Here is a 24010-nt window from a genome sequence, read left to right as displayed (position 1 = left end):
GTCCAATCTGTTAACTGATACACCTGTAGTTCAATCTGTTAACTGATACACCTGTAGTTCAATCTGTTAACTGATACACCTGTAGTCCAATCTGTTAACTGATACACCTGTGGTCCAATCTATTAACTGATACACCTGTAGTTCAATCTGTTAACTGATACACTTGAATTGTCGATAATCCTTCATTCCAAAGCAGAATAATCCAAAAGGGCCCCGTTCAGACACACATTTGGTTAAGTTCACAGGTAACCGAGTAAAAACAGAGAAAGGGGACCGCCTTGTTAGGTTCATGGAGGTGTTGTTTCCCGTTACCATCAGGAGTAGGTGGAGTCTATTTGTTAACAAAGCCCTCGGTAAACAAACTCCGGTGACATTTCTGACATATTTGTCTAATGAGTCAAAAAAAAAATTGTTGACATAAACACCAGTAGAATCAGATAAGACATAACAGATGCAATAGATGTGAGAATTACTCACACAGAGAGAGAAAGGAGCTGAGTTTTGAAATGGGCGGCAGGATTTCCAGCGCATCCTGACTATAAGGCCAAAGTGTAGAGAGGTCAAGGGTGAAGAGCTACAATTTCACCCCCAAAGCCCTTCTATAATGTACAACAGGCTGCCATAATGGCTGTTAAAAGTGGAAACACAGGAGATCTGGTACTTTTAAAGCTTGATAAAGTCTGAAAGCCTTTTACAGGCTCTGATTACAAGGCTTGTTTTTCAAAGCGCCAATGAACGTCTGCAGGTTCTCTTTTTTTTCCAAAGGGAGATGGAAGAAAATCAAGAAATATTAGCTTCATTGCTTAGGGGTCTTTGCTATTTTGTGCTCTTTATGAAATGTCAGGACACTCAAATTGAAGCCAATTGAGTTTTTTTTGAAGTTACTAAGTTTAAGCGGGTGTCGAGAAAGCGTTTCTACGCGACAGTACCACAAAATGTGGGAAAAAGTGGGAAAATACTTTCCAGAGAATTTAGAGAAAGTAGGCCTATTCTGGTCCAGTGGTTTTTCATCAACTCATATTTTATGTGCACTTTACTGTTTCTGAAAAACAAAATCGCAAAATAACTACTTAGATGTATTTCCTGTAGGCTTTGTGCACTTTCCTTTTTGTATTGCATACTTCAACAATAAGGATTGGGGGGGTGTGGTATATGGCCAATATAACACAGCTACGGGCTATTCTTAAGCGTGACGCAACTTGGTAAAAAAAAATATCTCTCATACCGACAGCATGTCAGCTCTCTTATAAACGTTGACGTTTAAATCCTGAATGCTGATTGGCTCACAGCCGTGGTATATGAGAACGTACACTACGGTTATTACATCACTTTTTACAGCACTAATTGTGTTGGTAACAGGTTTATAAGAGCAATAAAGCATCTTGGGGTTTAGTGATATATTGCCAAAATACCACGGCAAAGTGCTGTGTCCAGGCACTCCGCAGTGCATTGTGCCTAAGAACTGAGCCGGGGCACACTGGCCATACACCACACCCCCTTTGTGCCTTATTGCTTACATATACCACAGCTTTTGGCCAATCATCATTCAGGACCCGAACAACCCTGTTTGAGAATACATCTCTACAGAATACAATTTAATGCCTCCTGCTTTTTAGGCACTCAGTCCCGCAGATGCCTTTTCCATGAATTCCATTATTGTGCTCATAGGACAAACCCTTTCTTCTAGGAGAGTTTATGCTTCGCTGATGGAAAACACACACACGCCATCATGGTTTATATCTGTATTGATCACGTCAACACAACACGCGACTTCCACACGCATGACTAACGGCACCCCCATCGCCGCCAAACCGCCACGCTCAATGAAGGAGCCCAGCCCCCTATTATCTTGCATTTAATTAAGATGTAGTAGGTTTTATGCACCATTATTTTGCCCCTGCCCGCCTCTCGCGGGGACGTAAATATTGAACCGTCGCAACCGCCAAATATTAATCAATCCCCGCCGAATTCCAAATAATTTGGTTCGTTTCAGGAAATAAATATTTGCGGGGCATTATGAAAGTCCTGGGCTGTGTATATATCAGTGAACTCCCAAGCTCATTGGCCTGGATTGGAGCATTGATTTGTGAAGCAGCAGAGCCAAGCTGGTAGTGCTTAATTAGGACATAGGACATACCTGTCTGGAAATGTTTTTGGTGTGCTTGTGTGTGTTTGTGTGTGTGTTTGTGTGCGCTTGCACTGACACGTGTATACATTAGAGAGACAGGAAATGAGAGAGAAAATGAAGCATTTGGGGGGGGGGGGTTCTTTCCAGTGGGTTTCAACACGTTTATGTGTTTGTTGTTTCGGCACCATCAGCAGATTTGTGTTTGACCTCGTGGCACCCGGAGTGGGAACCTTCACGTGGAGCGCTAAACATGCTGATGAGATACGCTAGCCGAATGCAAACAATTCAAATGAGAGAGGCTAGCCTTCACACAATACACTAAACAACCTAATGAGAGAAGCTAACCTTCAAATTACACGCTAAACGTGATTAGAAGCGATGCTAGCCTTCACGCGATGCGCTAAAGGTGTTAATTAGAGATGCTAGCCTCCATGCAGCACGCTAAAGATGCTAATGAGAGATTCAAGCTGTCACGCAACATGCTATACAAGCTGATGAGAAATTCGATCCTTCATATGATGTGCTAAACATGCTATTGAGAGACACTGGCACAGGGGGTTAGGGTGGAAGATTGGAGTGGATGGGAGAGAGGAAGGGATAAGAGGGCCTTTTCACACTTCAGACTCAACTAATTGTTTCACCAACTGGCACAGATTTCAGATCTGCCTTCCCCCGCCGAACACAGCTGAAGCAGTTCTAAACAATTTAATTGCTTTTGAACTACACACCATGAAGAAAGGAACTGTCATCGATTTTTCATTGAAAATGTGTTTCACTGTTTTCCCTGTATTTCTCTTGAGGTGAGGTGCAAGGACCCCCAAAAATAACATAAAAGCTGCCAAGGTAAGAAAAACCAAACTAAGGCATGCAACTAAATTAGACAATTGTCACAAGTAGGGCAGCTAGGTGGGAATGGACACTCCCAGAAACGAGTTAACCGGTCTTGTTAAGACTTGCAACACAGGCAGTCACCTAGGTACCCAGGATCTTAATTCCTCCGGTTTGGATCGGACTGTGGGCGTGTTATTTAGTGCCCCCGCTGGGAGCACTTACCAGCGCAGCCTAGCTTTGCCTGGCTTTCCTCGCCTCTGACAAGTCATGACAGCGGGCTGCCTCACACTATTACACATGACAGAGGTTGACCTCGCGACCCGCGGGTCACCTCAAACCCCCCTAACAACCCTCTTATACCACCACCAGTGCCTCTGGCTTGTAACACATACAGGCATGTAGGGACGACCACATGACTACACTGACAGAAAAAAGACAAGCGTCAGGGACAGAGGAGTAAAGGAGAGAGCGACAAAAAGGGAGATGGAGAGAAAGCAACAGGAAAGAGATACAAAGGAATATTTAGAAAGAATTTTAGACTCTCCGAAAAGAGAAACACCAAGAATCGCCATGGAGGCTCGGATGCACACACACACACACACACACACACAGACACAAAAACGATTATTATTTGATAATTAAATATATTTTTATATTATATAACCAGATAAGTAAGTTGAGTGACCAGAGTAGAGATTTGAACCTGAAATATGTTACTGGAGTAGCAGATGGTAAAGGAGTGAGCTGAGGTAGAGGGGCATTTACCTAAAAGGGAAGCGTAAATAAGTTGGTACCAGTGAGTCCGGTGGGTGTCTGACTCTTTCCCGGGGCCAAAGCCGTGTCTATTCTCCTCTATACTGACTGGCAGCTTTACAGAGAGACTGGCGGTGAGTGACATTGACTGATGGCCTCAACGTCGGAGCACGGATGGAGAATGACGGGGCCAGGGCTGTGGAGACGGCTCACGCCAGGCCATGGGAAGCCTCCCTTTGATTTCCTTAAAAAGGCTTTGGTTGTCAGAGGCTGAAAGGTGAAGGAGGGCCAGTCCAGTATGGATGTGTTGGTGCATGTGTCTGAGAGTATGCACGTGTGTGTGTGTGTGTGTGTGTGTGTGTTTGCGGGCGTGCATGTGTGCGTGCGTGTGTTAACTCCTCTCTCACACAGCATATATCAGGTAATGTAGTTTGTATTAGGTAATGTATCTTTGAGTGCCAGGTCTAATAGAGTGAGAGTGTTTCAGCTCATGCCGCCTTCTGTTTTCACACCACGCGGCACTGGAGAAGTTTCACGCCTCATTTCATTAACTCGCTATTAATTGGCTCCTCAGCTGGCGTAGATGAACCCTTCAGATACACACAGTACCATAAAACTCACTACCTAGCATAAACAGAGAGAAACAAACACTGTACACACACACGCACGCACGCATGCACACACCTCTCGACTGTGGGATGATATTAATCACAGCACTTGTAATCTCCTGGCTTTAGTGTTGGTTTGCAACCCAATCTCCGCAGCGGAGCGTCTAGTGTTTCGCCGGGGCCCAGGCGGTGCTGGAGAACAGGCAGCGCCGGGGGCTATACACATCCCTCAGGTGAGCCTTTCATTATGGATGATGTTTCCGCCAAATTATTTAGACCATCAACCCCCCAATCCCCCCCCCCCCCCAACCCTCCCCCTCCCGATGCCCCTACTTACACCTTCTCAGCGCCCCCCGCCCGCCCGCCCGCCCCCCGCCCGCCTCTGCCACAAACACCCAATAAGACAGGCATTAATCTCGCCGGTTGTGAGCAGGGTGAAGCTGGCCAAGAGGAAAGCATTTCATTAGGAGGCGTGCTGCATTGTTTGCTGAGGGGGGTTAGGGAGGTATAGCCCTCATCCAGAGGGGGGGTGTCTCAGGGGTGGGGTTGGGTGGGATGGGGGGGGGGGCAGATCGACAGGGGATTCGAAGTTGGTGGGTTGGTGGTGAGAACACATTTAATAAACGCCCCGGTAAAGTGTAGGTGAGAACACACTGACAAACGCTCTCTCACACACACACACACACACACACACACAAAGCTGTGATAATGCATCTGATATGATAATGCTGACGAACAGAGGAGCGCATTAAAATTCCATGCTTCCTGGTGGATGGCTCAGCCCTGGAAGGTGATGCCGGATCGGGGAGCCACACCAGGCCCGGCGTATCACCTTGACTTCAATAATGGATGATGTTAAACTACGGCAGTGAGGAGGCGCAGGTTAGGAAAGGAAACGGTGAGTATGGAGAGGAAGGTCCCATGACTGACACACACACACACACACTGAATGCTGAACCAACTTTGCAACGTGTCCGTGTGTGTGTGTGTGCGCGTGTCCGTGTGTGTGTGTGTGAGAGAAACCTGCTACCAGGACTGAACACAGGGCCAGACGGTGAGGTCCTGGCAAAGTGCGTGTGTGTGGGTCCGTGTGTGGGTGCGTGTGTGTGGGTCTGTGTGTGTGGGTGCGTGTGTGTGGGTGTGTGTGTGGGTGCGTGTGTGTGGGTCTGTGTGTGTGGGTGCGTTTGTTTGGGTCTGTGTGTGGGTGCGTTTGTGTGGGTCTGTGTGTGTGGGTCTGTGTGTGTGGGTGCGTGTGTGTGGGTGCGTTTGTGTGGGTCTGTGTGTGTGGGTGTGTGTGTGTGGGTCTGTGTGTGGGTGCGTGTGTGTGGGTGTGTGTGTGTGGGTCTGTGTGTGGGTCCGTGTGTGGGTGCGTGTGTGTGGGTCTGTGTGTGTGGGTCTGTGTGTGGGTGCGTGTGTGTGGGTGCGTGTGTGTGGGTGTGTGTGTGTGGGTCTGTGTGTGGGTCCGTGTGTGGGTGCGTGTGTGTGGGTGCGTGCGTGTGGGTCTGTGTGTGTGGGTGCGTGTGTGTGGGTGTGTGTGTGGGTGCGTGTGTTGTGTTTCCACTGTCCAGTATGTGGCATTCATAGCCAGTGTCTGTAGTCTCATTACTGGAGCGTGTCCAGTGGTTCTGTGTCTCCGGGTCAATCCTGACCTTGTGAAGCCGTGCTCTACAGCGTTAGGGAGAGTGCGGCTGGACATTTTTTCAGGTAACCCCTCGGTCCCTCTCTCTCCGCTAACCCCTTCCCCTATGCCCCCACGACCCCCAGCCCCTACCCCTGTTGTACCCCGTTTCTCTTCCACACCCACCCCCCGCCCCCCACGGCCCCCTCACCCTCCCCCCGGTACTCACCCAAGCTGAACAGCACCAGGAACTTGAGGCAGACGAACTCCCTCTGGTCCAGCTGAAGGGAGCGTAGCTTGCCGATCAGCTCCTGGGCATGGTTCATCAGGTTGTTCAGCGTGGCTCCAGCTTGGGAGGCAATTACCGCGTGATCCACCTGCAGGGGGCGCACACACAATCAGTCAGCCACCGGTACACACCAATGGTGGGCTGGACAGACAGGGTCTTACAGGAATCACACACACGCAAACATACACACACACACACACACACAAACACATACACACAAATACACGAACATACACACACACACACACACAAACATACACACCCACACACAAACACATTCACACACACACACACACAAACATACACACACACACACACAAACACATTCACACACACTCACACATGAACATACACACACACGCACATCTCTTTCCGCCTCTTATGCCGTTCATCGGGAAGACTGAATCAAATGTGGCACTTTCCACAAATGTAATATGATGTTTGGTTTGGGTTTTTCCATGTGATAACGTGATGTAAAAATAAGTCCAGTGGACCTGCAACTGTGACTGTTTATGAGAGCACACACCTGCTCATTTACAGAACAACCTGACATGATATACTCCAACGCTAGAGGTGGAGAAGTGGTTGTGAACTGAAATCAAACTTTATTTACAGAGCACGTCTTCCACAAAGATGCATTTTAGAGTGCTTACACAAATAAAATGCAGTGAGAAAGATCGAAACTAGACAAATTAATAAAATAGCAAAACCACAATGAAATAGCCGTGGACCTGAGAGACTAGTGCATTCAAATAGATAAATGATAAATGAAAGTGATAAATTGAAGTGATATTTTTTTAAGTAAAACTAATTGATCTTTCTGTTTTTCTTTCCCTGATTCTCCCTCCCCCTTTCTTAACCAGGCTACTCTTCCTCTCTGTCAGTTAACCTCTCTGTCAGTTAACCTCTCTGTCAGTCAACCTCTCTGTCAGTTAACCTCTCTGTCAGTTAACCTCTCTGTCAGTTCTTTATCAGTTCTCCTTTGTCGTTTCCTTCCATCAGCCTTTCTCCATCTTAATTACAAATACATTTGTATTTAATGGGCTTAATTGGCATGGGAAACATTCGTTTACATCACCATGTCTTGATTCTATCAGAACAGCAAAGGGATGAAGACAGAGAGGGAAAGAGAGAGAGAGACTGGGAGAAAAGGAGAGGGAGGGAAAGAGTGGAAAGAAAGGCAGACAGGGAAACACAGAGGGAGCAGTAGGAAGAAGGGAGAGTGGGAGGGGGAGATGGGGAGAGGGGGAGAGAGGGAGAGGGGGAGAGAGGGGGAGACAGGGCCGTTGGGCAGGAGCTGAATGATAATCAGCCGTCGATAGACAGGATGGTAGGGGGCTGCCGGTACACATTCCCCCGCCTCCCTCCCTCCCCCTCATCTCCTCACCTCTGCGCTTGGACACAGAGGTCAGAGTGCGTGCCCCCCCCCCCCCATTCATGTGCTCTGGTCCCAACCCTGGCCCTCCTGGTCCACCACGGGCCCCTTTCAGGCGCACTTAATATCTGCAGCAGACGCAAATTTCTCTGGGAGGCAAGTCTTCTGCTGCCACTCACAGTAAGCAGGCCATATAAAATTTTTATATTTATTGACAATTCATTAGCATAATTGACTGAGGCAGGGTTTCTCTGGGAAGGTAGACGGCTGACTCCTAAGCTCAGGGAGGGGTCCCGTGAGCCGCATTTGCAATTAAAAACGCCCGGGATTGGAATTTATTTATTGTGTAAATATGATGAGTGGATTTTTTTTTTTTTTATGGGTCTGGGAGGATTCAGAGACGCACAGCAGCTTTTTCCCCTGATCCTTGTCATCTTTCCATCTCTCCTCTCTTTCAGTCTTCATCTCTCTCAGCATCTCACACTTCTCTTCGTTTCTCCCCTCCCTTTTGTTGGAGGTGAAAATTATTAGTGGTAAAATGTCAATCAATTTACATAAAATCAACTGTGCGTGAAATAACTTCAATGAAGGATTGGACTCTTGATGGCAATGCTCTGTGTTATGGCTCCCTGGCCTTAAGTAAAGAAAGAAAAATAGTGACAATACTCTATATCCATAAATTACAAACATATAGATATGGACAAGCTCTACAAACAGATCAACCTATCTTTAATACATCAAGAGAGACAACCTAAATGAAAGTGGTGCTGAATGACAAAGGGTGAAAGAGTCAAGCATGTCTGTAAAGTTGGCTAACATGGAGGTTCGTATGGCTCAGTTACATTTGCCTCTAGTTAAATTAGTTACATTTAGTTCCACAGGAAGTGGAATTTCTTTGTATTAAATGTTTTTGCCCCATATTTTCCCTTGTCCTAATTTCGTAATGTCCAATTCATGGATGTAGCAATACTCAGCGCAACACATTCCAATCAGGCTTGAGAAAAGTCTGAGATCGTAACGTGTGTACCACGCACAATTTGCCAAGCCGTTTCGTGTCTTATCACACTGCCTGCAGGCAGTGCAAACTAGCACAAGGAGTCGCTGCAGCGCGTAGAGACAAGGCATCCTCCCCACCAACCGCGCCGACACAGTTTGCACCGCCACATGCGAGACCCCCGCTCACTGGCGATGTGGTGCAGCCAGGACTCGAGGCTGTGACTTAAACCGGCACACCCCTTGGGTGCCACGTTTTAACGGAAAGTTAAATTGTCTCATAATTTAACAGCGTTATTTAACATGTACCACGGTGTCCACTGAACAGTGCTGTTTTTCCCTGTCCGAGTGCCTTTCATGTACAAGCCTGAAACCATATCAAAGGCCTGTCACGCAGAGAGATGACGAGACCTTCGCTTGTACACCCTGGCTCTCCTGAACCGTCACTGCCCCGTGTCGTAATGTGATCTGAAGTCACGTGTTTGATCTGAAGAGTGTTCAGCTCGGTTGGAGCCTGGCCACGCCGCAGTACAAATTAGACTGGTGAATGTTCTGCATCTCCTCTTCTGTTTGTGTCGCTGCATCAGATTTTTCCCAAGGACAGCCTACTGGGGCCGACGTGTTCAGCTGACAGTTTTTTTGGGGGGTGGGAGGGGGGGGGGGCGTGTTCTGAAGGCTGTCGTCCGGCTGGGTATCCTGTGCCAGGGCGCATTTGTTTCCGCTAATTACCCATGGTGCACTGCGGTCTACATGCCAGTGGTACGGCCAAGCCACAAAAGTTTGCAGAACAAGGTGGCAACGCCAAAATAATTCCGCAAAGATCAAAATGTTTTGGAAATGCAGCTGACCCTGACCCTAACCCTGACCCTAACCCTTATCCAAACAAATCCTGACCTGACACATGAATTATCTTGATGCAGACTTTCTCCTACCCAGCAATTAAATCTCCAGTGTAACATGAGCTGCATTGTATTCAGTCGAAATCCTCGATCTGAAGCCATGCTGCTGTCACCCCCTGGCCTCATGGAGAAAAACAGGAGATAATGAACTGAGAGCCCACACCAAAACCCCCAAACAACCCCCCCGACACCCCCACCTCCCCGATCTCTCCTCCAATGCCCCCCCCCCCCCCGACACCAGCTGTTCATTAACCAAAATATGCAAACTAGACCTGGTCCAGCACCTCCCCTGACTCCTCATTCTCCCCGTACTCCTCATCCTCACCCGCCACATTCTCCTCCCACTCCTTTTTCTCCTCTTCATCCGCTTCCCTCCTGCTCCTGTCCTCCGTCCTCCCTGCGTGGCCGTCTCACGACCAGCCCAGCCTTGGGGCACTCTCTTGGTGTGTGTCTATGCGTGTCTTCATGAGTTCATTGAGATGGGACCCCGCTCACTTCCTGATGTTTGTCTGCCTGCCTGTCTCTCTGTCTTTCTTTCTTCCTGCCTAACTGTACTTCTGCCTTTCCATCAGTCTGTCTTCCTGACCACTGATTATTGGAGTTTTTTGGGAGCACCATACCTCCTTTCCCGTACCCAGCGAGTAAAAGTGTATCTTAGTCTGTCTGTAACTGTAAACACAGAAAAAAAACACTCCATAACTTCACATACGCTCCAACTCACCCTGACTCTACTCAGACACTCCTCTCCACCTCAATATTAATACCCCCCCCCCCCCCCCTATTGTTGGAGAACATTTTGTTGAAGAGCAACGTTTTGGAAACACCGCCCCATCAATAATGAAGCGCTCTCGTCTCGCTGGCAGGCATGCCTGGCGTTGAGAGACATATTCATAACGAGCAATTTCATCCCTCTCTCCCTGTGTACCCCCCCCACCCGCGCCCCTCCCTCTCTCCCCGTGTATCCACCCCCCCCACCCGCCATTCCCTCTCGGCCGGTGGAGAAACAGACTGGAGAATCACAAGTCCACGCCGTGTTGAGGGCCTCGTCAGCAGCCCGAGGCATCAGCACCTCGCGGCTCTTCGGGGGCCCACAGAGGTAAATCATCATAGCCCTTTTTTTTTTTTTTATATTGCCACGACTCCACCGGCATGCTTAACCGAGCGATTTATTTATTCGCCGTTAGGAGTCCTGCTTGATGCAAAAAAATAAAAATACAAAAACATAAAATAAAAAAACATTGAAAATGCATAATTGATTATTCTGGTCACATTAGCTCCTACCTATAAGCGTAATCTATTTTTAATGGCGTGGTGACTGCGGCGCGGTCGATAGCGTTTTAAAGGGTGTTGATGTGCACGTGCCGACTGACCGACAAGGTCTGGGGGGAGGTGTGGGGGGGGGGGGGGCTTACCTGTTGGCCAGTGACCAGTAGGATGGAACCCTCTTTGGCGTGCATCACCTGTCTAAAGATGTGGTCGAGGATGAGCAATTCGCTCCAACAGTTCTGGAGGAGCTTCATTTGATCGTCCACCTGTTAGTCAAAGGGAGACAAAGAGAGAGAGAGAGAGAGTGAGTGAGAGGTGTGAGTCCCACTTTAGTCCCCGGTCAAGGAACATCTTGTAATCAGGATGGTAGAATTCCTGACAATTTTGCAAAAACATCTGAAACCGTACTGTATCAGAATGTATCTTAATAACTCCGCCACACATTTGTTGAGAAACAAATGCTTGGACATTTCCTTTAAATTTTTCCATCACAAACTGCAATCGGCAATAGCGGCTAATTTAGTAAAAGATTTATACTGTTATCGAGATGTGTGGCTGCCCCATCGAGCCAGGTAAATCCCTCTGGATAAAACAATAACACTAAAATGTTGATGCTAACGTTTTAGCATAGCCCATGCTCCGATTACGTGTCAGTCAAAATATATTCCCTTAATAAAAGGATACAATCAGTTAATAAATTGAAACCTCCCTGCAACTGGTTAAAGACTGCTTACGATTATTATCCTTGCGTAATGTTTTATTTTTTTGGGGGGGGGGGGGGGCAAAGCTAGCTCTGAGAACTAGCGGTCTCTTTAAGTTGACAGGTTTGGTGGTAGATTAACTAGTATAGATTGCTATTTCACAGGTGGAGATAAACAGACAACTTCACACACGATACTGCAGGTTCACACAGCCCACCCAACGACCCACACCTCAGCTGTTCTCGTGTGAACCTCGCCACGCTGCCCTCTCAAAGGGCTTGTGCATGTCCTGCTTTGTCAGCGTTACTGGTTTAATGTGTGTGCGCAGTGCCATCGGCGGCTGAGCGATTTCCCAGCGCCCAGTGATTAAGTAGCGAGTTTCTCCGCGCCGCGGCGGGGCGTTCACTCCCGGCACCGGCGACTGACGCACACCGATCGGGTAGTTTGATACACCGCAACAACTGTCCCATTGTCAAGCGTCGCTACTTCCCAGGGTTCACAGCGTCAATCATTACACACTGTAGCCACACACACACACACACACACACACACGCATGCACACACAAACACACAGACAACACAGACAACACAGAAAGGCCCCATTCAGAAGTGAAGGAATGAGGAAAAAAAGACATTCCACTCACCCCCTCTTTTCAACAAACAGTGTCATGACCGATACTATTCACCTGACCAACGGAATGACTTGGCTTATCCAAATTGTTGTTTTTTTTAATGAGGAGGGGGTGTTGTTATACAGAAATGTGCTTTGCATCTGTCTGGGAGAATTCCTGGCTTGACAGTGACAGTCAATGACATCAATGAAATCAGGAGTCAAAACATCAGTGAGGGTCAGAGAAGAATGCAGATCGATATCTAAACTTCCCAACTAACAGGTACGGGGGCCATAGAGAGAGTTAAGGAATGCTAATAGTGGAACTTTGTAAAATGAATCTATTGGTTTCAGTCGGAGCACTCTGACATCATCGAACTAACAGACATCTACTTTATCACCTTGAGTGACCCTCTGGTACTTTCAGCACATTGATTGTTGTGACTGCAGAGGAGTTGTTTAGACTCTGCCAAGACATAACAGAGACCATTATCACTGAGAGGATGCTTGGCGGAGCGGGATCATGGAACCTCATAACTGAGTAGGTCTGTCTGCCTGTCTTCTTGTCTGTCAGCCTCACTGCCTCTCTGTCTTTCTGCCTGTCTGTCTTCCTCTCTGTCTGCCTGTCTTCCTGTCTGTCAGCCTCAATGCCTCCCTGTCTGCCTGCCTGTCTGTCTGCCTCTCTGTCTGTCTGCCTATCTGTCTCTCTGTCTTTCGACCTCACTGCCTCTGTCTGCCTGACCGTTGGCCTCCCGGCCCCTCTGTCTCTCTGTCTGTCCATTGGCTTCCCTCTCTTTCTGCCTGCCTGTCTGTCTGTCTCTCTCTCTGTCTGTTTGCTTGCCTGCTTGTGTGTCTGTCTGGACGGATCAGGGGACATGGTGTCTCATTCCTATTGTTATCGTGTTGAGATGCAACAAAATACAACAAAGCTTCAGTGACCTTTACCATGACGTCTGACGGTCTGGTACACAGCCCCCCCCCCCCCCCCCCCATCTCATCTTTTTGGGTGGGTTGACCTGAGGCAACATACGCAAACAAAATTCAAATGCCATCATTAGAAGCATGAGACAGGGAGGGTGTGAGGAAGACGAGGATGAATGAGTGTACTCTTCACTGTACTTCAACTCCCTCATTCCTGTCCCTATCTCAGAGCCCCAAAATTACGTGAAAAACCCCCTCTTAGAGACAGAGAGGGAGGGAGGGAGGGAGGGAGGGAGGGAGAGAGGGGAGAGAACGAGGGGGAGCGAGGTGGTGGAGAACGACGGGCAGGCACTTCAAAGCTGGCCTGTCAGGGGTCCTAGCGAGCGCTGGGGTCCTCATCAAAGAGAGGCGTCCTAACACTGCCTGTCTGGAAGCATCACTACAAGGGTTTTCAAAAGGGACGAGGAGTGGGGGGGGGGGCAGGGGATGCCGACGCAGCGACCAAGAGAGGACAGGCAAAGCGAGCCGTGGAGACGGATCGACATCCCTTTAAGTGCCAGTGACACCGCCAGTTTCCCTGAGGAGACTTTCCTTTGCACTGTCACACGGCTGAACCCAGCCGGTTCTGAATTTAACAAACTCCCCTGGTTCGTCCACTGAGATACAAGGAGTGGCCTGACATGAGGGGAAGGGATGTTCCACTGCCTCTGTCTTTTACATGTTACGTTCATTTCACAGTGCAACTGCTTAAGAAAAGGAATATTACAAGAAGATTTTAAAAAGGAGGAAGTAAATAGCCCAGTGGTTTAAATTGATATAACAGAATGAACCTGGAAATCTCTGGGTTTATATATATATATTATTTAAATATGTGTTGAACCACATCCAATGTGGTACTAAAATTGCAATCTTTTCATGATAACTTTACAGTTAAGAGTATTGTTTCATCATGTTGTTTAGTAGAATCATGCTTCACCCAACTGAGGAAGCTATTTACTGTCACTGAAACTAACCACTGCCATTAAAACTAACCACTGCCATTAAAACTAACCACTGTCACAGAAACTAACCACTGCCATTAAAACTAACCACTGTCACTGAAACTAACCACTGCCATTAAAACTAACCACTGTCACTGAAACGAACCACTGTCACTGAAACGAACCACTGTCACTGAAACTAACCACTGTCACTGAAACTAACCACTGCCATTAAAACTAACCACTGCCATTAAAACTAACCACTGTCACTGAAACTAACCACTGTCACTGAAACTAACCACTGTCACTGAAACTAACCACTGCCATTAAAACTAACCACTGCCATTAAAACTAACCACTGCCATTAAAACTAACCACTGTCACTGAAACTAACCACTATCATTAAGACTAACCACTGTCACTGAAACTAACCACTGCCATTAAAACGAACCACTGCCATTAAAACTAACCACTGTCACTGAAACTAACCACTGTCACTGAAACTAACCACAGTCATTGACACCAACCACTACCATTGAAGCTAAACCCCTGTCATTCAACCTAATCACTGTCATTAAAACTAACCTCTTTCATTAAACCTAACCACTATCATTAAGACTAACCACTGTCATTCTAACAATGTTAGTGGTAGTGAAGAACAAATAGCAAATAATCTTCCATAATGTACATTAATGTTTATTTAACACCCAGTACTGTATTTCTGAGCACTCTGGCACACAAGTAGAAAAACGAACCACACAATTCTGTGTTGAATTGAACCTTCCAAGCAATAACTTTCTATCCTTGAAATCATGAAAGAGCAATAATTTGGCTTTGGCACTGAAAGTGGTCGAATGCCCCCTTAAGAAGAGTATTATACCTCAGATAGACCCAAACTACTTTCAAACACATATTTAAGAGTATTTTCAAGGTGGGCTTTTTCAATGTTTTAATATTATCATTGCATGCTTTTTTTGTTTTCTTTTGAAGCAGGATCTTCTCCCAGCACTTGTAATGAAAAATACATATCCTCACAGAAACCAATTTACCACCGTTATGGCCATTCAGACGAGAGGGATCAATGCCCGGATCAATCGCTTTGACCACAGCTTTTGTTCAAAACCACAAGCTCAGATTAATGTTTTCTTCTTCACAGACAGGGAGTAAGAGAGCCAGAAAGAGAGAGAAAGAGACATAAAGAGAGAGAGAGAAATGAGGAAAAAGATAGCAAGTCAGAGAGAAAGAAAGAAAAAGAGAGAAAGAAAAAAAGTGAAAGAGTGACAGACAGTAAGACCGAAACTGACAGAAATAAAGAAAACAAGAGTGGGAAGGAAACAGTAAAAGAGAGAGAGAGACGGAGCCAAAAAAAGGCAAATAGAGACTATGAAACATACTGATTAAGAAAAAAACAACCCCTCATTTTCAGGGAAATGTAAATTAATTGGAAACCCGACAGTAGTATTTATTCATCATCCCCTGCTATGAAGAGAACATGGGAAATGCAGATAATGGTTGGGTGTCAAATTCGGCAAATGTGGTATAGCATATATTATTTTTATTTATTTTTATACAGCTTTCGTTCAAGTGCCAGAAGCATTGTTAAGCGTTCTGGGTTTCAGGCCCTAACGAGGATGCACAGCTGGATCTGATTTTAATAAGTAGCTCAATTTTTGATGTGGCCTAATGAACAGATTAATAGAGTCTCCTTCAGCGTGCCTTAATGAACGTGAGTGAATCGCATTATTTTTTGCACACAAACGCAGGAGTTCATCTTCCAAAATGACATTCAGATAAAATAAAGCCTGTCTAAGATCTCTCTCTCTCTCTCTCTCGCCTCATTTCTCCACCTTTTCTTCTCCCCTCTAGCTGGCTGGACGTTTATCAATGTTCAGTCTGAGAATTATAGGTAGGGGTTTGATGTTAACTTCAATGAGGGGGACTCTCGAGTGCGGCATCATTTGAGGCGTCCTGCGTTGGCATCTGTTCGTCTGGTGGTGAACAGGGCCTTGTGTAGGACACCGTTCACCCGGGGGATAGCTAGCAATTAATTTACCTAGACCAGGTTCCCCTGTTCTGGTGTTGTCTCCCAGCCAGCTAATCCTTCACCACACACCCTAGAAGTACATGTAGCTTTGATTAGACGTTGTATGTTTTCTCACTCTTTCATTCTTTTTCTTCATGATTCACGTGTTTTGGATTTAGCCATCTTTGTTAAACCTATTCTTGGATCATTTCGAAAGCCCTGCGCAGATATAGTATAATAACACACAGGTATGTCTCATCACAGCCCCTGATAATTCAACCAAACAACAAAACATCAAAAGCATAAAAAAATTACTTTTAATCGTATAGTTATTGAACCGACAAATGGGAACATCGCTTCTGCTAATTCAATTTGTACGGTAATAACGGATGACTAAAAGAGCCTCAGTGAGTGGGTAAGAATCTGGGATGTGTAAAATATGTGACCTGGGGGGAGCCAGCCTGCCAGGGAGCCCGGGCCAAAGCCTCCCCATGGACCAGGCCTTTTGTACAGGGGTGAACTAAACCATTAGCCTGGCTGCCCTGTCTCTATCTGTGTTCCACTCTCACTGATCCCGTGGAAATTTCTCGGGTTGTTTATCGTGGCACAGCCTTCGTTTGGGCCTCGGGCTCACTGCCACCATGACCAGGGGGTGATAAGCATGCTGGGAAATGAGCAGGTGGCCATGGAGTTGGGCACACAGGTGGGTGTGATGTCACGGTGAAGGTTTTTCTGAGAGAGATTGTGTTTTTGGAACAGGTGAGTTGTTGCATTGGATACATTATGTCTGTGCGTCTGCCTGTCTGTCTGCCTGTCTAACTGCCCCGTATCTGTATATTTGTCTGTCTGCCTGTCTGTCATCAGACCTGTGTCTGCCTGTCTGTCTGCCTGTCTGTCTAACTGCCTTGTATCTGTCTGCCTGTCTGTCATCAGGCCTGTGTCTGCCTGTCTGTCTAACTGCCCCGTGTCTGTCTATCTGTCTGTCTGCCTGTCTGTCATCAGGCCTGTGTCTGCCTGTCTGTCTACCTCTCTGTCTAACTGCCTTGTATCTGTCTGTCTGCCTGCCTGTCTGTCATCAGGCCTGTGTCTGCCTGTCTGTCTGCCTGTCTGTCATCAGGCCTGGGTCTGCCTAACTGCCCTGTGTCTGTCTACCTGTCTGTCTGCCTGTCTGTCATCAGGCCTTTGTCTGTCTTCCTGTCTATCTGTCCAACTACCCTGTGTCTGTCTATGTCTCCCAGTCTATCTGTCTGTCTGTCTGCCATCTGCACTGTGTCTGTCTCTCTGTCTGCCTGTCTGTCATAAAGCCTGTGTCTGTCTGTCCCTTTGTCTGTTTGTCTTCTGGGGCATCCAGTCCGCAGTGTGGCGTATATATGCCAGGTCCATCACACACACGTTTGAGCTGCATCCCCCCCAGCACCTGTTCCCACTAGACTACAAGTCTGTCTGATCTACATCTTATATCAAGTAACTTGCTGATCGTACGCAGGCCGATCCCCTTGGCAGACAGTGTGTCTCTCAACGGCAATAGAAATGCCAGTGTCCAAACTAAGCCCTCACAACGGGCCGAGGCCAGACAACCCACAGCCACTCGTGCACACAGTTGTTTTATAGGTTAAACCAGATAAACAGAGAAGCATCTGTCTTCCTTTTGTAGTGACTATATGCCCCCCCCCCCCCCCACAAACACACACAAACGCACACACACTTACCCTGCAACAAACACTCAGGTTTTTACATTACATAAATACACTGCATAAATACTTATATGTCCATAAACCTATTACTAATTATCTCATACCCCCAAATACTAATACCGTACCCCCAGATACTAATACCGTACCCCCAGATACTAAAACCATACCCCCACATACTAATACCGTAGCCCCAGATACTAATACCGTACCCCCACATACTAAAACCGTACCCCCACATACTCAAACCATACCCCCACATACTAAAACCGTACCCCCACATACTAAAACCGTACCCCCACATACTAATACCATACCCCCAGACACTAAAACCGTACCCCCACATACTAAAACCGTACCCCCACATACTAAAACCGTACCCCCACATACTAAAACCGTACCCCCACATACTAATACCGTACCCCCACATACTAAAACCGTACCCCCACATACTAAAACCGTACCCCCACATACTAATACCATACCCCCACATACTAACACCGAACCCATTTACACGTACACATATTGACAGTTCTGGGACTGATATTAGCCACATTATTGATATTAACTTTGAGTTGATTCTGATTTCTCTTGGTTTCTGTTTCTCTTACCACTATAAATATATTCCTTGTGTATTTAAATTACATGTTTATATTTTTTTATTTAATTCTATATCTATATTTGCGGCATAATATTATCCCAAGTTCTTGCTGTAAATCCAAATTGGTCCTTAATCAACTTGCCTGGTTAAAAAATGTTAAAATACAAATACAACTGTTGGGCCTGCTGATGCAAATGTTGCTGAGGGTGGTACCGTGGAAAACCGCGAGCTCTCCCGGTAAAGAACACATTTCACAAGTCAACACGGCATGGATGAATGATTAGACATGAGATATGCGGGCCTAAGAAATGAATGAGACAGAATAAAGCAGCGGTGTAGGCTTCTGATTGGCTCCGTGGGGTAGAGCAGACCGTCCACCTCTTTGAGCAGCGCCGGTCCGTGATCGATACTGCTGAGGCACGCGCATTGATCAGTTCCCACGGTGACCGCATTAACGGACTCTGGAGGCTGACCCCTGACCTGTGGAACACACTCTCTGTTCGATCAGACCCCCACCCCCAACTCCTCCCCCTACACCGACCGGTGCCCAATGGCGAGCTGGAGGAAAGGCTGCCCTAATAAGGCCCTTCCGATGTGGACCTCATCACGCCTCTGCATTAATATAGATCCGCCGGGGAAATGAGAGACCTCTGGCGCAGGGATATCTGGCAGGCATTACCGTCAGACCGCTTTTCTTAGTTTGCACATCTGCAAGCAAAAGCAGGTACATGCTGGCCTTTTCCTGCAGAGGAGCTAACCCCCCCCCCACACACACACATGCCAATGGGTAATAAAAAAGCATATTTTTGTATGTTTTTAATAAATTAAATATAATAATGCATTATTATCTAGAGTATAGGAACCATGAAGCCGACATTCCAGCCACAACACATTGCCAGGAACTAAACGACCAAAGAGCATCTTTAAAGACAACGCGCAGACAGAAGGGACAGCGAATTGACTGGATACAGACTGACAGAAATCTTTATCTGACAGCACCATGCGAGCTTCACACGGCCCATCGCAAGAGTGAACAGTCGGTCGACTCTCACAAGAGATAAATACTAAGTATTTATTCGCTGTGTGCTGTCGGGAGAGTGTCTTGTTGTTCTCAAGGTCACAAAAGAAAGTATCAAACCCTTCCTCTGATTCCAGACAGGGGCATTTGCAGACCATTGCATGCTGGTATCCTAGCTCCTTCTTCCCGATGAATAGGCATTTGAAAGATATGGGGGGGGGGAAATCAATAAGGCAATAGAGGACCTGGCCAGAGAGATGGTAGGCATTTCAGGAGACATGTTTATATATGGTGTTCTTATTGTTGACTAGTTTGAGGTTCTGCTGTAATTAAACCACAGGGGTACTCAGAGGACCGAGTGTACCTTCAATTAACAGGGGTACTCAGAGGACCGAGTGTACCTTCAATTAACAGGGGTACTCCGAGGACCGAGTGTACCTTCAATTAACAGGGGTACTCTGAGGACCGAGTGTACCTTCAATTAACAGGGGTACTCCGAGGACCGAGTGTACCTTCAATTAACAGGGGTTCTCCAAGGACCGGGTGTACCTTCAATTAACAGGGGTACTCCAAGGACCGGGTGTACCTACAATTAACAGGGGTAATCCAAGGACCGGGTGTACCTTCAATTAACAGGGGTACTCCAAGGACCGGGTGTACCTTCAATTAACAGGGGTACTCCAAGGACCGGGTGTACCTTCAATTAACAGGGGTACTCCAAGGACCAGGTGTACCTTCAATTAACAGGGGTACTCCAAGGACCGGGTGTACCTTCAATTAACAGGGGTACTCCAAGGACCGGGTGTACCTTCAATTAACAGGGGTACTCCAAGGACCGGGTGTACCTTCAATTAACAGGGGTACTCTGAGGACCGGGTGTACCTTCAATTAACAGGGGTACTCCAAAGACCGGGTGTACCTTCAATTAACAGGGGTACTCCAAGGACCGGGTGAACCTACAATTAACAGGGGTACTCCAAGGACTGGGTGAACCTTCAATTAACAGGGGTACTCTGAGGACCGGGTGTACCTTCAATTAACAGGGGTACTCTGAGGACCGGGTGTACCTTCAATTAACAGGGGTACTCCAAGGACCGGGTGTACCTTCAATTAACAGCGTTGTGGGTTGGATAACTCGTCACAAACGACATTTATGCATCTCAGATGAAGCCTGGTCCCGGATCTGACGGTGTTGGCACCAGGCCAAGGAGACGCGTGGAACAGTAACACTGGCTTCTGTTGCCATGATCACGGCACGCGTCTGCGAAACGCCCGGCGAATTCACTGCCTGGCATCTCCAGGGCTCGAAGCTGAGAAGCGATCAACTGATTACCAAAAACAGAGCAAGCAAATCAATTAATCGCGTGAACATTAAGCTCCATCCATGTATGGAGCCGGGGGGAATCCCACCCCAACCTGCCCTCCAACACACCCACCCAGCTGAAGTACAATGGGAAGAAACTGCCTGTGAAATGAGTTTGTGCTGTGAGACCTGTGAGGTCTGAAGAGTATTGATCCGTTCTACAGTGAATCTAGCAGGCAGTGCTGTGCATTAAGAGCCTGGGACTGATCGGTCGGAGGGGGGGGGGGGGTTGGGGGGGTGCCGTTCATTAAACCTGGGACTGATCTATTGAGGGGGGGGCTCATTTAATTTTCATTCCATGCATTGTTTAACCTGATTCTGCGATTTATGGTTATAGGCTATTTTATGGTATGGGAGGATGTCGATATGTGAGTGTGTGTGAGCGTGTATGTGTGTGTGTGTGTGTGCGTGCGGTGGGGGGGGCAAGGGATGAACATATAGGAATATCAACGCTCTCCTCCACCACCACAACCACACACGCCTATTACAGTTCAGTTGAGAGGGGATTCACCAGCCTGGTAGAGTAGATGCTTCAATCGGTCTGAGGGACAGACACAATCCCATTAGCACTGACGGAGAGTCTGGCCCCGCCCCCTCACAGCAGGGCTACTCAGAAAGCCACCCTCATCGGTGCATTGGTATGAAATTAACATCTGAATTAAACTAATTGATCTATCAATTAGACACGTGGCGGGCAGCGAACCGGAGCAGGAGTGAGCGAAGGAGTCCACCGATGGAGGAAATGCCGTAGCGAGGGGTTCTCCTCGGAACACCCGAGCACCTCCTTTATCGACAGGTCATTGTGATGTATGGATCGGGAGTGAGCGTCTGGCTGTTACACAACTCTATTGAGAGACTGAAGTTCCGTTACAGTTCTTTCTCCCTGTGCGCGTGCGCGCGCGCGTGCGTGTGTGTGCGTGCGTGTGTGTAAGTCTGGAACAACGTGTCTATAAGACTGGGAAGCTGGGCTAAACTTGACACTTAAAACAAATCTCTACATTTACCAGCACCCTGTTCAACTCTCTCATTTTACTGCCCCTGTCAACACCCTGAGCAGGGCAGATTTTGGCACAGTTAAAAAGTGCCGGGTCTTGAGTCCAGAAGGAATAGTTGCTTTATACTGTCATTGTTGCAGCTGTCATGAAAAAGCCCCTTTTATGCCTCCTTTAAGAGGGCAATCTGAACAGAACACTGTTATATTCCCTATTATTAGACTATACATTAATTTAATACGTGTGGAATCGTTTATTTCTGCTCCACGCCAGGTTCTGAGCTGAGGAGGGAGAAACTAGAGAGAGAGAGAGAGAGAGCAAGAAGAAGGGAGAGAGAGAGGAGGTAGAGCCAAAAAAGGAACAGGGAAAAATAAGGAAAGAACAGCTTAAAAAAACACCCTAATGAACAGGTGGTTTTATCCCACTTGAGCAGTCTGAGATAAAGCCATTCACCGGCTGCACGGCAGGACCTGTGAACTTCTTGCCTGTCGTAACTAGCGCTCGTGTCTGGCGTTAGCCCCTTCTGAAACACACATATCATTCATCAGAACGCAGATCCAATCGACACTGTTTAAATGAGAGTCCACCCCCCTTACGCCCCCCTCCTCAGCTGTACAGCACCCCAGCTATTCTCTCTCTATCTTTCTCTATATATTACTATTACCTCTCTCTTTTTCTCAATCCATATCGCTATCCCTCCCCCTTTTCTCTCTCTTCCTCTCTCCCTCTTTTGCGTTCTCTTTCTCCCTTCCCACTCCCTTCTCCCTCTACCTCTCTATTTCTCTCTCTCTCTCCCCCTCTCTCTGCTAGACTGCCTTACTGTCCACGTGTCCAGAATAGCTGACCGTAAATAAGCCGCAGAAATAGGACAACTGTCGACGGGTTGTGTGACGAGCAGGGCAGAACCAGGCCGGGCCGCCTCCCTGCCCACACCCCAGATTACAGACGTGAGGTTCACAATGGGGAACCAGATCCCCAGTCGACCATCTATGGAGCCGGAACCCTGGTCCTTGTAGGGACGGCCCTGTCGTGGTCACCCACATCGGGCATATTTAGGGACGCAGGGGATGGGGGCTCGAATCGAAGGGCAGTCAATTCCGGAAGGGATTAGTAAAAACAACAAATATTGTAATTATGAATATTATTATCTTAAATGAATAGCTTCTTAAGCTTTCTTCCGTTAATTGAGATTATAAATAGGTGCCCCTTTAAAATCAGTACATTGGAATTTCAGCTCACCCACTCCCTAGATGTGTAATTGGGGCTGGTCTTTGAGGAACATGACTTCTTGATCAAAACAAGGACAGGGATGGATCACTTCCTTGTAACATCAGAATACCGTTTATGACCGTGCATCCATCATACACTCACCTAAAGGATTATTAGGAACACCTGTTCAATTTCTCATTAATGCAATTATCTAATCAACCAATCACATGGCAGTTGCTTCAATGGATTTAGGGGTGTGGTCCTGGTCAAGACAATCTCCTGAACTCCAAACTGAATGTCAGAATGGGAAAGAAAGGTGATTTAAGCAATTTTGAGCGTGGCATTGTTGTTGGTGCCAGACGGGCCAGTCTGAGTATTTCACAATCTGCTCAGTTACTGGGATTTTCACACACAACCATTTCTAGGGTTTACAAAGAATGGTGTGAAAAGGGAAAAACCTCCAGTATGCGGCAGTCCTGTGGGCGAAAATGCCTTGTTGATGCTAGAGGTCAGAGGAGAATGGGCCGACTGATTAATGCTGATAGAAGAGCAACTTTGACTGAAATAACCACTCGTTACAACCGAGGTATGCAGCAAAGCATTTGTGAAGCCACAACACGCACAACCTTGAGGCGGATGGGCTACAACAGCAGAAGACCCCACCGGGTACCACTCATCTCCACTACAAATAGGAAAAAGAGGCTACAATTTGCACAAGGTCACCAAAATTGGACAGTTGAAGACTGGAAGAATGATGCCTGGTCTGATGAGTCTCGATTTCTGTTGAGACATTCAGATGTGCAGGCTGGTGTTGGTGGTGTAATGGTGTGGGGGATGTTTTCTTGGCACACTTTAGGCCCCTTAGTGCCAATTGGGCATTGTTTAAATGCCACAGCCTACCTGAGCATTGTTTCTGACCATGTCCATCCTCTGATAGCTACTTCCAGCAGGATAATGCACCATGTCACAAAGCTCGAATCATTTCAAATTGGTTTCTTGAACATGACAATGTACTGAAATGGCCCCCACAGTCACCAGATCTCAACCCAATAGAGCATCTTTGGGATGTGGTGGAACGGGAGCTTCGTGCCCTGGATGTGGATCCCACAAATCTCCATCAATTGCAAGATGCAATCCTATC

The 24010-nt window shown here is 47.1% G+C and overlaps 1 protein-coding gene across 1 annotated transcript in view; it reads right to left on the bottom strand.

Annotated features, from left to right (window-relative positions):
* nr5a2 (nuclear receptor subfamily 5, group A, member 2) overlaps positions 1 to 24010 on the bottom strand; it is a 66024-nt gene that overhangs the window by 16443 nt on the left and 25571 nt on the right. The window contains exons 6-7 of the mRNA XM_029121754.2: positions 10907 to 11026; positions 6168 to 6315 (exon numbers count right to left, since the gene is read on the bottom strand). Coding sequence (XP_028977587.2) covers positions 6168 to 6315; positions 10907 to 11026 — 268 coding nt within the window. The remainder of the gene's footprint in view (positions 1 to 6167; positions 6316 to 10906; positions 11027 to 24010) is intronic.

The sequence above is a fragment of the Esox lucius genome, chromosome 8 (genome assembly GCF_011004845.1).
Source record: "Esox lucius isolate fEsoLuc1 chromosome 8, fEsoLuc1.pri, whole genome shotgun sequence".
Lineage (NCBI taxonomy): Eukaryota > Metazoa > Chordata > Actinopteri > Esociformes > Esocidae > Esox > Esox lucius.
Note: the sequence above shows the minus strand (reverse complement) of the source record. Positions and strands in the feature narration are given on the sequence as shown.